At 61.7% G+C, this 16,026-nt stretch overlaps 1 protein-coding gene across 1 annotated transcript in view; it reads left to right on the top strand.

Annotated features, from left to right (window-relative positions):
* Positions 1–16,026, top strand: part of ARNT2 (aryl hydrocarbon receptor nuclear translocator 2) — an 85,452-nt gene that overhangs the window by 19,256 nt on the left and 50,170 nt on the right. The window contains exon 8 of the mRNA XM_029952318.1: positions 466–679. Within this exon, the coding sequence (XP_029808178.1) occupies positions 466–679 (214 nt within the window). The remainder of the gene's footprint in view (positions 1–465; positions 680–16,026) is intronic.

Genomic DNA, 16,026 nt, shown 5'->3' with positions numbered 1-16,026 from the left:
GGCGTTCTGCTCAGTGCCCAGGAAGAGGAGGAAAAGCACACCCCCAGCGCGGGGGCGGGGGCTGGGACACCGACCTTCTCACTGCCCACTTTCTCTCCCCCGCCTTCCCTCCAGCCACACCTTTTGTACCAGGTCCTGTGCCCCAGCGACACGACTGCCGGTTGAACATGTAGGTGACGCGGCCCAGCACATCCTAGTGATCGCTTCTTGCTTTGCGTCCCCCTGGGCGAGAATTTCCGTCCCTCCCTGAGCCGGGGCCGGTGTAGTCAGGGCCAGCAGCCTTTAGCTATATCTCAGAGGTAGGACAAGCTTTGTGTATTTTTTAGCTTATTTTTCAATTTAAAAAAGCAGTCAAAGTTTCTAAACCCGTGCATCCCACTGAGTGAACGAAAGTCGGAGGCTGCTGATAGGAAAACTTAAGGCCGGTGTGCCAGCGCTGCCGTAACCCCCATCTTCTCTTCCCAGGAGCTGAAGCACCTCATCCTCGAAGCGGCCGACGGCTTTCTGTTCGTCGTGGCGGCCGAGACGGGACGGGTGATCTACGTGTCGGACTCCGTCACCCCTGTGCTGAACCAGCCCCAGTCAGAGTGGTTTGGGAGCACCCTGTACGAGCAGGTGCACCCCGACGATGTGGAGAAGCTGAGAGAGCAGCTGTGCACCTCAGAAAACTCCATGACAGGTCAGTGTGACCCTCCCGGAGGCTGTTTGAGCCTGGGGAGGGGTGTTTTTCAGTAAACAGATCAGGAAGCCGGGGTCAGAAAACGCTGCCTAAAGGTGACGGCATCTGTTTGACTTGGCTGGCGCAATGACTTCATTTACCCTGTTACATTTAAACAAATCAGTTTTAATACCTAAGGATTTTTGCCCCCTCCTCATATTTTACCTGCAATTGGGAGATATTGCCAGTAGGAGGCGATGTTGCCACATTAACTGTGACAAGGTTTATGCTCCTAAGTGCTTGATTACGGTGATCCTGATCATAGGCATCTATTACTTGGACCTTAGTTCCCTGCAATGAAGTTCCTTATTGCAACTTCTAAATAAGGTCAGTTCTGCTGTAATGCAACATGCGTGTTTCTGGAAATCGTCACAGTAGACCAGCTCAGGAGATGAAAGCTGCAGGGCTTATGGGGAAGAGATGAGTTAGGACCACATCACTTCAGGATAAATCACGGACAGATAAAAACAGGAACAGGAACCTGGTGAAAATGAGAACCTAACTTCACACATGGACGGTTACGAATCTCGTAAACATAAACGTGGCACTGGACCTTGAGACTGACGTGAAGTTTACTCGAAGAGATGGGTCCTGGATGGGTTGCCACTTGTGTGTTTTTGTGCAAGGATCGTCATGTGACGTGAGAAGTCAAAAGATAGTCGTGACGGCGGATACGGTGGCTTGTGACGCTTGGCAGCCCAGGGGACCCGGCAGGGGTCTGAAGTGCGTGCGTGTGTGAGCCGTGGGCTTCCGCTCAGCTGGGCGCACGTCTCTGTGCTCACGCGGCATTCCGCGTGGACAGAGTCCCACGTGAGCACACACAGAATTCACGTCATGCGCAGCTGCGTCCCCGGCAGGTCAGCCGCGTTGGGACAGACTTGCATTTCCAGAACAAGCGCCCGGACCGTGACATGTGCGTTGCAGGGGGTGGCAGACACGGCTGTGTGGCCCGTTCCCTGCTGCACTGAGGGCCCCTGGGTCACCGTCTAAGCGTGCGTCCTCAGTAGGCACTCGGCAGGAGCCTGGGGGACGGGGGGCGGTGAGCGCGCTTGGTTTGCTGGGGCCGCTGTAAAAAATACCAGAGGCTGGCGGCTCCCGCACCAGAAATTTATTGTCTTAGTCTCGGAATCCAGAAGTTCAGAATCCTGGCATTGGTGGACTGTGCTTCCCCCGAAGCCTCCCTCGCTGGCTTGCTTATGGCTCCTGCCTGCTGGGGCCTCACGCGGCCGTGCCCACGCGCCCTTGGTGTCTCTCTTCCTGTGAGGACGTCAGTCAGATGAGGGCCCCACTACCGTGACTTGATTTAACATTGTATCCTTAGAGACCCGTCTGCAAATACAGTCCCATCCTGAGGTTCTGGGGGTTAGGGCTTCAGCTTACTAATTTTGGGGGGGACACCTGCGATCAGACTGAGTCACATGTCGTCAGAAGTAACACAAGCGTAGCTGTTTCTGGCGATACTAATGCTCTTGGTGTCGCTGGCACTGACGTGAGGGGCATTGATGTGTGGGCCGGGGTCTGTGCTGTGCTTGCCTCCGCGTGTCCCGTGACGGTGACGCCGGCCTGTCGGAGCTCCACGCGCAGGTCAAGAAATGACGCTAAAGCCGAGTCCGGAAGCCACGCTCGCTGTCCCAGCCTTGAGCCAAATCCGAGGGCTCCACGTAGAAATCCCAAGGAGGACACTTTAAAGTCCAGCGTTCCAGAGGGACGTGGGAAGGAAAGTAAATCAACCAGGAACTGTTGACAGCTGCAGTCACCTTTTCCGGAAAGAGCCGTCTGTCTTTCTCTGCTTTCCCTAGACTTCGGGGTTTGACCACAGGATGTGGCTTTTTGGAGCCCAGTCAGGAGCCCCGCCTGGGGGCAGGGGGAGTGATGGTCAGGCGTAGGTCCGGCTCTGGCCGTGGGTCTAGCTGACTCAGCGGAGTGGGGTGGACGCGTAACTCAGGGCTGGGCTTGGGTCACTGGGCTGGGGTCTCAAGCCCTCCTGGCCCTTCATTTCAGGCGTGGCAAGCAGGGACGTGCCCACCCCCCGGTGGGGGTTGGGGGCCAGGTAGGTCCCTGGGACTGGACTGGGGGCGCTCAGCTTGGCCTCCAAGTGTTTCCCCTGCAGACCGTCCACGCCTCAGCCGAGGGACCCGCGGGGTGGGCTGTGCTGCGTGGGGGGCACGTCGCCCCAGGGCTGTGGGCTGCAGTCCCCCTCGGCGGTGGGGATCCCAGAATCTCAGTGATTGCGGCGGCAACGCAGCCAGAGCCCTCTTGCTCAAGAAATGGGGGGACCCGGGGACAGGGACGAAGGGCTCCAGCCAAGGCCACAGCCCCGTGGTGCCCCACCCCATGGGCTGCTCTCGGGCCGGCGCTGCTCTGGACACGCAGGAGTCTCGGGGAGGCCTGCCCCTTCCCCAGGACTTGGGTGGGCAGTGGGCTGAGGCGGGCACGGCCGAGCTGGTCTGGCTGTGGCTCCTAAGAGCCCCTCTCTTCCCAAGGACTTACCTCGGCAAGAAGGTGAAAGGGGTCTGTCACGTCAAGCTGAAGCCCCGGAAGCTTCCTCCACAACCAGTGCCTGGGAGGCCTGGACTCTCCCTTTGACCACATGCTTGCAAGGTGCAGGACTCGTGATTCTAGAAGGTTCTAGGGTCTGGCCAGGAGGGGCTGGTGCCTGCCTCCCAGAGACCTCTGTGCTTACGGGAGAGTCCCCGTGCAGGACTGAATCACTCCCGGACTGGAGGGGGCGCTGGCTTCAGGCGCAGACCGCGGTCAGCGACCAGACACCGCACATGGAAGTACACGCCTCCCTCGTCCCTCGGGCGTGCGTGCTTACAGATTCTCCTCTTGGCAAAACTTAGTTGTGGCCCCAAAGTGCGTTTGCAGGCGGGTGCAGACTTGCCCAGAGGGGTGAACATCCGAGTCGCTGGTGCCCACACGTCTCAGGTTGGCGAGATGATCGCTGCCCTTTCCTCCAGGCCTTGGAGGCTGTTTTGTGCCTTGTTTGGTTTTTGTTTTGCATTTTTGTGCTTTTTGCTGGGGATCCTGCTGCTGCTGCTGCTGCTGAGCCTGGAGAGCAGGCTGACGTGCCGGCGTTCGTGAGGGCCGGCTGCCACGTGCCTTATGGGGGAGAGAGAGACTCGTGTGTTCCATCAGCTTCTCGCGGGCGTGAGTCCCGGGGTGGGGGGCCGGCAGTTCAGGGTTACTGAGTCACAGCACCAAACGAGGTGTCTTTGAGCAGAAACACACATGGGACACAGTTTTGAATCCCCAGATGACAAGACGCTGTGTGCAGGAGTCTGTTTCCACGGGAGCAGCGGTTCAGTACTCGCTAAGTGGCGTTTGCAGTGACTATAAAACGTAACTACGCAGGAAAACGCGGCTTGCCCTGGCACCTTTTCCTCCGTTGCTTGTGCAGGCACGCCCCCACACAAGCAGGTGGGCACGTCCATGCGTGTTTCGCCGAGTCTGGACGCACACATGTGTCCTGTGATGCCGTGGCGCTGTCGGGGCCCTAAGCGCATCCGTCACTTCCAGAAATTTCCCGTGGTCCTTTATGGCTTTTTCTTTTTCTTCTTTCTCTTTCTTTTGTGGTAAGAACACGCTTGAGACAGTTTGAAGCACCCACCTCTGGGGGCGACCAGGGGGCTCAGTCGGTTGAGCCTCTGACTCTTGATTTCCGCTCAGGTCATGATCTCACAGTTGTGGGATCGAGCCCCGCGTGGGGCTCTGTGCTGACAGCGGGGAACGTGCTTGGGATTGAGTCTCTTCCTCTCTCTCTCTGGTCCTCCCGCCCCCTGTAAAATAAAAAATGAAATAGAAAAGTAAAGCACGTTCTGTGTGTATTAACTACGGAAGCAGGCTTGGCCAGCTGACTCTAGGACTTCCTCACCCCTCGTGATTGAAACTTTGTTCCCATTAAGCCCCGACTCCCGTTTCAAACCACCGCTGTGCTCTCGCCCCTGAGGTGGAAGGGGAGCCACGCAGCGGCGGCCCTGGGACGGGCTGTGTCACAAGTGCTGCAGATGAAGGTCCCGTCTCTTTCAGGCTGAATGACACCCCCGCGGACGTGCACACCCCCTTCCCGTGTCCGTTACCTGTCAGCGGGCCTCGGCGCTGCTTCCGTAGTCTGGCTGTTGTCGGTCAGGCTGCAGCCGCTTCCTCAGGGTCCTGTTTTCAGTTCTTTGGGGCCCACCCGGGACGGGAGGGGACCGCTCCTGTGTGACGGATGCGTGTGAAACTGTGATCTTCGTGGACGTTCGGCTGCACCAGCGGACGCTGCCTTCTCCGGGCCCCACCAGGCTGCCCAGGACCTGTCCCGCCCACCTCCCCAGGCCAGGGAGTCTGCCCCCGGGGCTGAAGCCGGAAGGCCCAGGAGAGGGGTCCCCTGGGGGATCGGCGCCGGCGCGGTCAGGAGGGCGGTTTGCACGGGCTGGCCCGGAGAGCTGGCCTCCGCGGCCGTAGAGGCGACCCCCGCGGGGAGGGGTGGGCACGTGCTCGTCGGAGGGGGCGCTGGGGGTTTGGGTTGCAGGGGTGTCGGACGTGAAGCTCATGGCAGGTGTGGACGAGGCAGGGGTCAGATAGGAGTCCGCAGGCGTGGGGCGTGTTTCCGGGATCCTCACGGTGCGCGTCTGAGTGACCCAAGCCGTGGCCCGCACACCGCGGGGCAGGAGGGGCAGAGAGGCCCAGGGCTCTCCGGGCAATCCCGGAGCCTCGGAGGGAGACGGAGTTTGCCCCAAGTGTGGGGGCTGAGAGGGCAGGCACCTCAGGGAGCTGCCAACCCGCCGAGGGAGCAGAGACGCAGCGAGTTCTCTGTGTCCGTGGCCTTTCCCAAGAACCCCGCCCCCCCTCCCCACCCATGGCCGCGGCCTTGATCTCGGGGACCAGAAGCCGGAGACATCTCATCAGTGAGCTGAGGCACCGAGCTGAGGGCCCAGCTGCCCCGCCTGGGACGCGGGGGTGGACGCGGTGGCCGGTGGCCCTGACAGCGAGGTTGGCGTGGCCCATCCCCTCTGTCGGCTTCGTTCTTCCTTTGTCCGGAGACTTGGGTCAGCGTTTTGGTTCAAGGTAGCGGACAGCTTTGCAGTAGTTAGCGCCGTGCGGTGGTGGAGACAGATGCGAGCCGAAGCGGGATGGGTTCTTCCCCCGCATCCCCTCCACTCTCCCCTCTCTGCCTCCCCCTTCCCTTTCTTTACCCAGTTGCTGCTTCAGTCCACCCCACACTCACCCGTTCAGCACATAGCTGTGCGCGTGGTGTGGAAGGGGCCTGCGGGCCGCACCTGCCCTCTCCCGTCACAGACAGGAGCTCCCAGCTGCCGCTGCATGAATGGACCCCGTTTTCTGGCTGTTGGGAGAACCTGGGGGGCGCGGGCCAGGGCCGTCCCCGAGCGCTGTGGCCGCGAGTCGCCATCAGCTGTGACTGCGCGTTCCCGTCACCCCGGGGCTCCGCTGCGGTCCAGAGACACTTTCGGCCTCTGCTCCCCGGGGTGGCCGGCGCCTGTCCAGGCCCAGATCGGCTCGGAGAGCAGGCCTCGGGGACCCCTGCTGGGTCATCGCCCTCTCCGCGTCGGCGGGAGCCTGTCGGGGAGGAGGCCTCTGGGACGCGCGGCGCCTGCGCTCTGGCCGCGAGCTGTGACGTGCTAAGCGCTCTCACGTTTCTGTGGCACCTTTTCTCGTCTGCCTTCTGCAGTGGCTCTCAGCCGGGCTGCACGGGACACCTGACAGGCGTGCCAGCCCGGGAGTGGGCACTGCCGCCCCTCTCCCGTGGTGCTGACGCCCGCTTGCAGGTCGAGAGTCCCTGGCCTGGCCCCGCACTTGGGAGGCGACGCCACGGCCCCCGGACTGGGTCCACCTCTGTCGGATCTTGTCGGGTTGCTTCCTCTCTGACTTCAACCTTCCCGTAGAAAGGCGGGGTCTGTCCTGTTAGCTGTGACCCTCAGGCCCCTGTTGATGGGTCTGGATGGTAAACCTGGTCAGATCCACAGCTGTGCTCTGTGGGCCGCGGCGCCTGGACAGCCTGGGGGCCTCGCAGAGATGCAGGGTCACCAGCCCGTGGGGGGGCCGACTCAGCACCTGCATTTTAATCAGATCCCGCGGGGATTTATGTGCATGGGAACGTTTGAGAAGCCCCGACGTCAGTGGGTGTGGCCGGGGGGCCAGGCCTTCAGGCAGAGCCGGGAGGAGGACCAGGCTCTGGGGTTTGCCCCCCCCCCCCGCCCCGCAGCCGCAGTGGCCAGCCAGCAGCCTGCGGCAGCCCCAGGATGGACTCTGCAAGTCCCCCCACACAGACTGGGCTCCAGGGTCGGGAGGGGGCTTGCCCTATTGGGCAGCCTCCGCGGCCACAAGGGAGAGCGGGGACCTGAGCACACGGCCACGCTGGCACCACGGGTGCCCCCGGCCAGAGCAGCGACGAACCCACCTCCGCGTGATCCCAGCGCGCGCGGTGCCCGAGTCCCGGGTCATGCCAGGGAACACGGCCGGAGGCCATCGCATCCGGTCTCAGCCCTGCAGGGCGGCCGGGCCTTCTCCGGAGCACCCTGCAGAAGGTGGCGAGTCAGGGCCGCGTGGCCCTCGGGCTGCGGCGTGGCCCTCCCTCGCAGGAAGCTCTGCTCGTTGGCCCCATAGTGGTCTGACCGCTGCCGTTTCTGGGAAGAGATGGTCTCTCCCTACGTGTCAGTCACGAAGGAACCTCCATGAAACCCACGCGTGCAAACACGTGGCTTGTGTTCTTTGCCACGCCAGCCTCGTCCTTGGACCGGCGCCAGGACCCGGAACCCAAACCACGGCTCAGCGGCCTGTTTCTTGCCTTATTCAGGTAACAGATAAACGTGGCAAAAAAAAAAAAAATCCTGATTTTATCCGAGTCAGCTGTTAGCAGCGTTCCTGAGTGTCTGTGTGCGGAAGGGAAATGGGCCTTTTCGCTGCGAAGAGCCTGCTTGTTTGACTTAGGCCCCAGCGGTGGGGCCCCACGCCGGCCCCGGAAGAGCCGTTTGCGGCGGGTGCCATCCGAGCCGAGAACCTCGGGCTGCTTATTTTCCGTCCCTTCTCAGCGACGTCCCCGCTGGAAGCCGCGGCCGCCTCGGGTCTGTTGTCGCAGATGCGCGGCCCAGGGCTCCCGCCGGAGGTTAAATATTGTGAGACCCTTCTCCGTTTGCTGCGCTCCGTGCCTGGCGTGCCGGGGCCACCGGCCGCTCGGGTTTCCTCTCCTACTTTATGTTGAAAGATGAGCCGTGAATCTGGGCAGATTCCCAGCTCGGCGGCCCAGCAGGTGGGGCGGTGGGGGCAGCAAGGTCTGTGCCCCCAACCTGGCCCCGGCTGCAGGGCCCCGTCCCCACTCATGTGCGCGCTCCCCAGGGTGGCTCCGGGGGAGGCTGGGCGGGCTCGGGGTGTAGGGGAGGCAGCTGCGGGGCGGTGGAAAAAGGGTCGCGGCCCCTGACTTTGGGTGACGGACTTCACCTCCCTGGGTCTCTGTCTCCTCATCCGTGCGCGCTGCAGCGTAGACCCCCTGCAGGACCCACCGAGGGAGCGTGACTGACCCGCAGCGGTGCCGATGGGAGCGAGCGATTGGGAACGCTGGAGCTTCCGGGCCCCTTTTAAGAGTTGAAAATTATGTTTAAGCTCTGCCTTGCTTCCGGAGTGTCTGCCTTGCTCGGGTTTGCGTTCTGCCCTTCTGAAGTGTGCGCCAGGTCGCGGCACTCTGGCCCAGGGAAGGGGGGAGACTCGAGCTCTCTTGGCGTTGCCCTTACCCTGGGCCGGCGTTCCCCCCCCCCCCCCGCCCCCCGTGCCCGGGAGCATCGCAGTCAGGAGGGGGGGTGCACGTGCACGTGCTCTTTCACTTTTTGTTCATTCATTCATTCGTTCGTCCGTTCATTCTCCCGGGCCCGCGGGCATCCGTCCATCCCGCAGGGCGGCTGGAGCCCTGGCACACGGTGCGACGGCGTGCTGCGTCGGGATGCGGACACGGTCCGGCTCTCGCGGGGCTCGGGGGCTCGGGGTGGAGAGAGACGCGGGAAGTGACCCCATAGAACGCGCATCGCACCCCCTGAGGCGTGTGAAGCAAGGAAAGCTCCTGGAGCACTGAGAACAAATCACAGGGGCCCGGGCTCGTCTGGCGGGCTCTCGGGAGCGCCTGAGGCCCGGGGGGTCCGGGGAGGAGAGGGTGGGGGTGGGGGTGGATGCCTGTCCCCAGGGCCAGACCAGCTGCGGGTCGAGGTGGCGAGGGGCTGACGACATGCGGGGTGGGCACCGTCGGTCTGCCGTGGGCACAGACCGAGCTGGAAACCTCAGGGACGCGTTCTCTCACGGGTCTGGAGGTGGGAGGTCCAGAAGCTGGATGTCAGCACCGCCGGGTCCTGTTGTGGGCTCCGCGGAGAGACCGTTCCGGGCCTCCTTCCTGGCCTCTGCTGGTGGCCCGCGGTCCCAGGCCTCCCCGGCTGTGGACGTCCCTCCCGTCTGCTGCGGTCACACTGCGTTCTCCCCGTGTCCCTGCATCCAGACTTCCCTCTCCTCGTGCGCACCGTCCCTGATGCAGGACGGCCTCCGTTCACCCGGCTCCTCGCGAGGCCGCGTCCACGGGTCCTTCATTCGCGCAGCGACGGTGGGGGCGGGGGGCTCTGCGGGAGACAGCCGCTCGCTCTAGCTCCTTCTCCACCCCAGGAACGTTAAGAAAGCTGAGCGGCGGAGGCCCCTGGGGACCTTTCTCGAGGTCCCGTATCGTCACTGACCCATCCCTTCTGCTGGAAAGGAATCTAGCTGCGGCGAGGCCTCCGCGGCCCCGCTCGCGTGTTGAGTCGGGCTGCCACACCCAGCCCTGCAGCAGGGGCAGGCTCCTGTGGGCCCATCTGCCCAGGCCCCTCCCTGCCCTGCACCTGCTCGTCCCCTGTGGGCGCCACGTCAGCTCTGCCGCCCGGCGCTCCTGCCCACTGCCTCATCCCCCCCCGCCGCACCTGCCGATGCCTGTCCTCCTCCCTGGACGGTGGGGCAGGCACCCCGAGAGGGGACAGAGAGCACGCTTGCTCCCTGCCTCTCCGAGTTTCCCGGGTCTCCCGGGGCCTGGAGCAGTCACCCGCCCAGCCCCGGTGGTGGCATCGAATCTCTCTGAAGTCCTCGCCCCCTGGGTCCTCTTCGCTCCAGCCCCTGGCCTGCCTGCCTTCCGACTCGACTCACTGTGTGATGCCCGGGTCCCGCCTCGGGCCGGACCTGCCACCTGGCACTGTCTTCGTGGACGGAAGCGGGGCCCAGGGCCAAGGTCGTTTCCTGCACAGACCGGCGGAAGGTCGCCGCAGCCAGCTGAAGGTGTGTCCACAGGGGGTGGGAGGGGGTGCGGGGCACCCGAGGCGGGGAGGTGGGGGCAAGCGGTGGACGGTGGGTGGCCTCCAGCTGGGGGCGTATTCTGCAGTGACGGGGACCTGGCCCGCTCAGGCCGGCTCTGCCGGTCTTCAGGGACAGAGTCGTTTTGGGATGTAGGACTTAAGAGCAGACCCAGACCAGCTGGTGCCGGGCCCCATGCCTAGTTTCCCGAGGCGTCCTCTGTAGCTGGACGGTGATGCCAGGGTGTGGCGCCCTGACCCCCTCCCCAGGCCCAGACTCCGTCTCCTCCAGTCCTTGCCTCCCACACCTGAGGTCCTGCCCTGTGTGGTGCAGAGTAACAGCCCGTTTGGGAAAGGGATCTGAAACTGAACGTGCTGGGCCTTATGGGGCTTTTTCCCTCCCAGCCCAGAGCACGTGTCTGCGGGAGAAGTGACGGGGATGCCAGGGAGACACCGCAGCTGCAAGGTTCATGCTCCCCGCGCCCCACGTGGGGGTGAGTGGCGCTGTGCGGTGCTCGGTCAGGAAGCCGCTGGAGAAAGGGCTCGGGGCTCTGGGGCTCCCGGGTGGAGAAGCACCTGCCGGGTCCCGGGAGCCAGGAGTCGGTCCTGATACAGGAGAGATGAGGTCAAGTTCTCTCGAACGGGCCCGTCCTTATTCCCACCGCCGTCTAAGTGCATGTGCGAGGGGCTTGGGCTCCCCGCCCCGTCTTGCTCTACGTCCACTTGGAGACATCACCGCCTCAGTGAACCGTTGCCGCGTCCCTTGGTGACGCCGCGGACCAGCTCCAGACCTCCTCTGCATCCACATTTACGTAGCGGGGCTTTTCCAGAAGCGAGGAGCATCCCAGGGGTGCTTGCAACACAGCAGCTTTGTTAGTGACTTTTTTAAAATCCCCAGCCCCTGGAGCGGGGGTCCTCAGTCCCCGTGCACATCGGAGTGCTGCCGGCTTCTCCAAGCTCCTGGTGCTGGCGCCCCTCCAGCCCATTTCTCTGCATCCGACCCTGTTGGGGTGGAGGCCAGGCATCTGTAAAGTTCAGAACTCTTGTACCCCAGTGTGGCCCCCGGGGGGAGAACCCATAAAATGGAACAGAAGGCAGCCCGATCTGTTCTTTAGCAGGACATTTCAGCAAGAGCGAAATAACACGGAAACAAAATGTTAACAATGTCGTCAGGCGGCACCATCAGCCGGAGCCCTGAAGCCCTCCTTGGGAGCCTGGAATTCTTCACGAAGTGTCTTTTGTCCTAGCTCCGAGGCTCAACAAGTAAATAGACAAAGACTTTTTTTTCTTCATCTATAAAAAGAAACTGTAACAAAAATAACCTATGAGTCGTATTGTTTTCAGGCAGATAGAACTGTTTCCAGTTACTTTAGGGCAAACGAAGACACTAACGGCTTGCTTGCTCCCGGAGGAGGCAGGTTTACTAATATGCTCACGTGACGCCTTATTTTGTAATGCTTTGTTTAAAAATAACTCGATTGCACAAACTCCAGCAGGATCAAGAGAATTAAAATAGTTTCCTTTAGCTTCACCGAAAAAAGAGGCACGCTTCCCTCGGAGACGGCATGACTCATGTAACGGTCACATAAAAATGCACACACAGCAGTGCTCTTTCCTGTTTGTCGCTCTCTCGGTAGAAGCTAATTACGGCAAACATCTGCATTCACTTTTCCTTTTATTTTTGTGGATTCTTTTCTTATGCACCAGCGCAGAGCCTCGCCTGCCCGCCCTTGACTCGGGCAGCGATCCGATGATGGACGGTTTCAGTTTCCCGCTTTCTGGCCATGACATAAACTAGTCTCAAATGAGCTGTTGGCAATGTCATTCTGTAACCTTGAGTGGAGTGCTCACTCTCCAGGGCCTGGATCGGAAGGGCTCTGTGCTGAGGGGGCCTCAGAGCTCACCCGGGCCGCTCCTCTCTGGGCCACGTGGCTCCGTGCTCTGCGCACCTGGGAGCAGCCACCTGGCTCCTGGCGGAACGCACGGTGCCCACGCCTGGCCGGCCGTGCCACGAGGCAGCTCTGGCTGCTGTGCAGTGATGACAGGCTCGTGCTCAGCTCGAAGCCCCCCTCGGTCCCCCTGCTCCTGGGCCCAGCAGCCCGGCTGACGCGGAGGGACGGGACTGGGAACAGCCCGGCTGACGCGGAGGGACGGGACTGGGAATCTGCAGGAGCCTACGGCGTGCGCGCACGCAAACTCACCTGTGCCCCGGCGCAGCTGAGAGCACGGGCCTGGCAGCCAGCGTCGGCCATGGGTTTGGGTCCTGGTTTTACCCCAGACCATGTAGGGAGTCGTGAACAAGGTGGGGGTTCTCCCAGGTCCCCGATGCCCCTCGGGGCTGGCGTGAGGCTGGTGGAGGCTGGAGCCCGAGACGGTGCGCCGTGAGCTCCGTCGGTGCGTTCCTCGTGCAGGCGGCCTCCGTCCGCGTCAAGTCCCTAGACAGCAAGCCCGGATGGGGGTCTGGACGCACACTCGAGGGGAGGGAGCCCTTGGGGGGCCGTTCAGGAGGAGCGGTGCGGGTGAGAGGAGGGGCCGGGCCAAGACGCGGCTCGGGAAGGTCTGGCCTCAGCCTGGTGCCACAGGGAGCTTGGGAGGGAAGGACAGACTGGAGGCTGCCCCACTGGGGGCAGGAGAGCGAGCTGGCGTGGGCGCAGGCCTGGAGGGGTGGGCGGAACTCCCAGGCGTCCTCAAGCGGGTGCCCGAGTGAGCCGCCAGCTGACCGCCGTCAGCAGCGGGGGCGAGGCCCTGCTGGTCAGGTGGGTACGAGGGCCTGGGACTGGGGTGGCGGTCAGCGGTGGCCGTGGCAGCCCTGGAAGGATGGAAGCCAGTCCGTGGGGCCCCTGGGCTTGCCCACGGGAGCAGCGGAGGCTGTGGGCTGGGGCGGGACCCCCTCTAGCCCCCCTCTCCAGAACTGCCAGCTCCCAGGACTTGACCAGCCGGTCTCCGTGGACCCAGGGGACCCAGGGGCAAGCACCTGTGGGAGGCAGATCGCATGTCTTGGTTTCATCTCCCCGTTGCTCGTTTGGCACATGTCACTGTGCCTGATGCTGAAAGCTCGTTGGTGGGCGAAACAGACACGGTCCCCTTCCGTGGTGAAACAGACACGGTCCCCTTCCGTGGTGGAGCTGGGGGCGTGGCTGGGGGAGAGCAGACAGACAGACGGCCGGCCGTACACCGAACGCAGGACGAAAGTCGTGACGTGCTCAGGGTGGGGTGTCAGGAGGCTGTGAGCACAGAGGCAGGGAACCCTAACTCGGTGTTAGAAGCGGTGGGGGACCCGGGCAGAGGCTCTCTGAGCAGGTGATGGTCACACGGGGTAGAAGGATGTGGATCCAGAGTCGGGATTTGTAGCACCTAGGGCGACGAGGACTTTCCCAGCCTCGGGTGTGACACGTGCACAGGCCCTGTGGCAGGGAAGGCTGGGGAGGTGACCAAGACCGCGGCATGTGATGAGGGGGCGGCCGGGCTGGTGAGAGCCGCGGAGGACCACACAGCACCCAGAATTTACGGCCCCTGAAAGGATGCTGACAGGATCTGATTTGCATCTTTATGCATAAAGACTTTTCTGGTGCCGGGGAGAAAGAGTGTTGTTGGGAGGCTTTGTTTTTTGGGGTTTTTTTTTCGGAACCCAAGAGGAGAGGCAGTGACATGAAGTGCTTTGTGAAGTCGTTTCCCAAATGTTTCTTATTAACCCTCAAGACAGGCCTTTGGCTTGGCTTGGTTTGGTCTGGTTCTGGCTCACGGATGTCTGATCATCCCAGCACCTTTGTTGGAAAGAGCGTCCTTCCGCCAGCGGGGCGTCCTTGTCTCCTTGTGGCCGGTCTGCGTCTGGACTCCGCCCCGGCCTGCTGGTCCCGCCGTTCGGAGCCAGTCCTGCCGCGTCCAGACGGTGCGGCTGCCTCGTGAGATCGGGCCCTGTTCGTCTCTGCTCTGTTCTCTCTTCCCAGAGCTCCCCGGTCCTGTGCACGGATGACAGAGTCCACTCGCCTGAGCCGGTGGGGGTCGGACTGGGGCGACATCCCCTGGACAGATCGGTGTGGCGAGACCTGACGTGGCAGTGAGTCTCCTGACCCACGGACGCTGTCCCTTGCTGATCCTCCAGGTCCCCTGTGCGTGATTTTGTGGTCCGTGTACGGCTCCTACGTCTGTCACGTTGATCTCAAAGCATGCTCTACTTTTTATGCTGATGCAGATGGTATTTTTCTAAGGTTTTTTTTTATTACTTATTTATTTTTTAGAGAGAGAGAGACAGTGCAAGCAGGGGAGGGACAGAGAGAGAGAGAGAGGGAGACACAGAATCCGAAGCAGGCTCCAGGCTCTGTGATGTCTGCACAGAGCCCGACGTGGGGCTCGAACTCACGAACCATGAGATCATGACCTGAGCCGAAGTCGGACACTTAACCGACTGAGCCCCCCAGGCGCCCCCTGGTCTTTTATCCTTAAGTATTAAGCCAGTTATGTTTTTCATAGTCGTACATTATCAGCTTAAGTAAGTTCCTTCCTGGTCCAAGTTTGCTTAGTGTTTTATTAGGAATGGATGTCGGGTTTTGTCGGATACCGTGGTGGCATCGACCGTGAGGACAGTGTGGCATTCCCGTTTACAGTGACCTACGTTGTTTGAGTTTTTTAAAGTGAAGCCCATCTTCCATTCCTGAGATAAACCGAACTCGGATAAGGATGTTGTTGGACTCAACTCGCTAACGTTTGGTGTGAGGATTCTTGCCGCGGTGTTCCTGAGGGGTGTGGGTCTGTGGTTGTCTTTGCTGTTGTGAGTCCACGGCCTTCCCCGGGCGCTGACTCCTGCCAGAGACTCCGTGCTGTTCCCGTCTCTGCCCTAAGTGCAGGACAGCTCTCTTTATCCGGCTGGCTTTCAGGGGCTTCTCTCCGTAACTGGCGCTGAACGCGGGGTCACGGCCGGCCTCGCACGGCTTGCTCGTGTTTATTGTACTTGGGGCTCGTTGAGCTACTTTCATCTTTGGGCTTACGGTTTTCATCATGTTTGTAAGCAGTCTCAGCTTCTCATTCTGTGCATGTTGTTTTTCCTGTTCCCGCAGCACCAGTTACACAGTATTAGATGGAGAGAGTCCTCCCGCGGCTCACGGACGCTCTTTTCATTTCCTTAAGTCCTTTTGATCTCTGCGTATTTCATTTTACAGACTTCTTTTTTCTCTGTGTTCAAGTTCACTAATCTCTCTTTCTGGAACATCTCCTCTGCCTTTAATCCCACCTTGTGTATTTTCCATCGGAGACAGTGCAGTTTTCATGTCCAGAATTTCAGTTTTGGCTCTTCCTCCTAACCTTCCCGTGGCCGCTTCCCTTGACCTCAGGTGGTTCCTCACATGCCCAAACCCGTCGGTAGCCTGGTGCTGGCTCTGGGGGTCCCTGCAGAGCTCCGGGGTCCCTGCAGAGCTCCGGGGCCCCCTGCAGAGCTCCAGGGCCCCCCCAGAGCTCCAGGGTCCCCCGTGTGCACCTCCTGCCCCGGTTCTCTGTCCTGGGCTCCCAGGGGCACACCCTTCACTCAGCTGGCTCAGCTGGCCATCCCCTGAGTGGCAGCTTGGGGGTGCCCTCCAGGGGGTCCGCCTCGCCTGGTTACCCTCTCTCACGGGTCACTGTCCTTTGCTGCCTGATATCCAATGTTTTGAGCACTGTTGTTCTACATATTTGGTTGGGTGCTTGATTGTTTCAGAGGGAAGGTGAGCCTGGGCCCCTTGCTCTGTCTGGACTGGAAGTGGAAGTCCCTGTGAGGCGTCCCCCATGTCTTCTGTGTCCCCCGTGTCCTCTGTCCCCTGTGTCCCCTGTGCCCCGTGTCCCCTGTGCCCCGTGTCCCCTGTGTCCCCTGTGCCCCGTGTCCCCTGTCCTGTGTCCCCTGTCCCCTGTGCCCCGTGCCCCCTGTGCCCCCTGTGCCCCGTGTCCCCTTTGTCCCCTGTCCCCTGTCCCCTGTGCCCCGTGTCCCCTATGCCCCCTGTGCCCCGTGTCCCCTTTGTCCCCTGTCTCCTGTGTCCCCTGTCCCCTGTGCCC

The sequence above is a fragment of the Suricata suricatta genome, chromosome 9, assembly GCF_006229205.1.
Source record: "Suricata suricatta isolate VVHF042 chromosome 9, meerkat_22Aug2017_6uvM2_HiC, whole genome shotgun sequence".
NCBI lineage: Eukaryota > Metazoa > Chordata > Mammalia > Carnivora > Herpestidae > Suricata > Suricata suricatta.
Note: the sequence above shows the minus strand (reverse complement) of the source record. Positions and strands in the feature narration are given on the sequence as shown.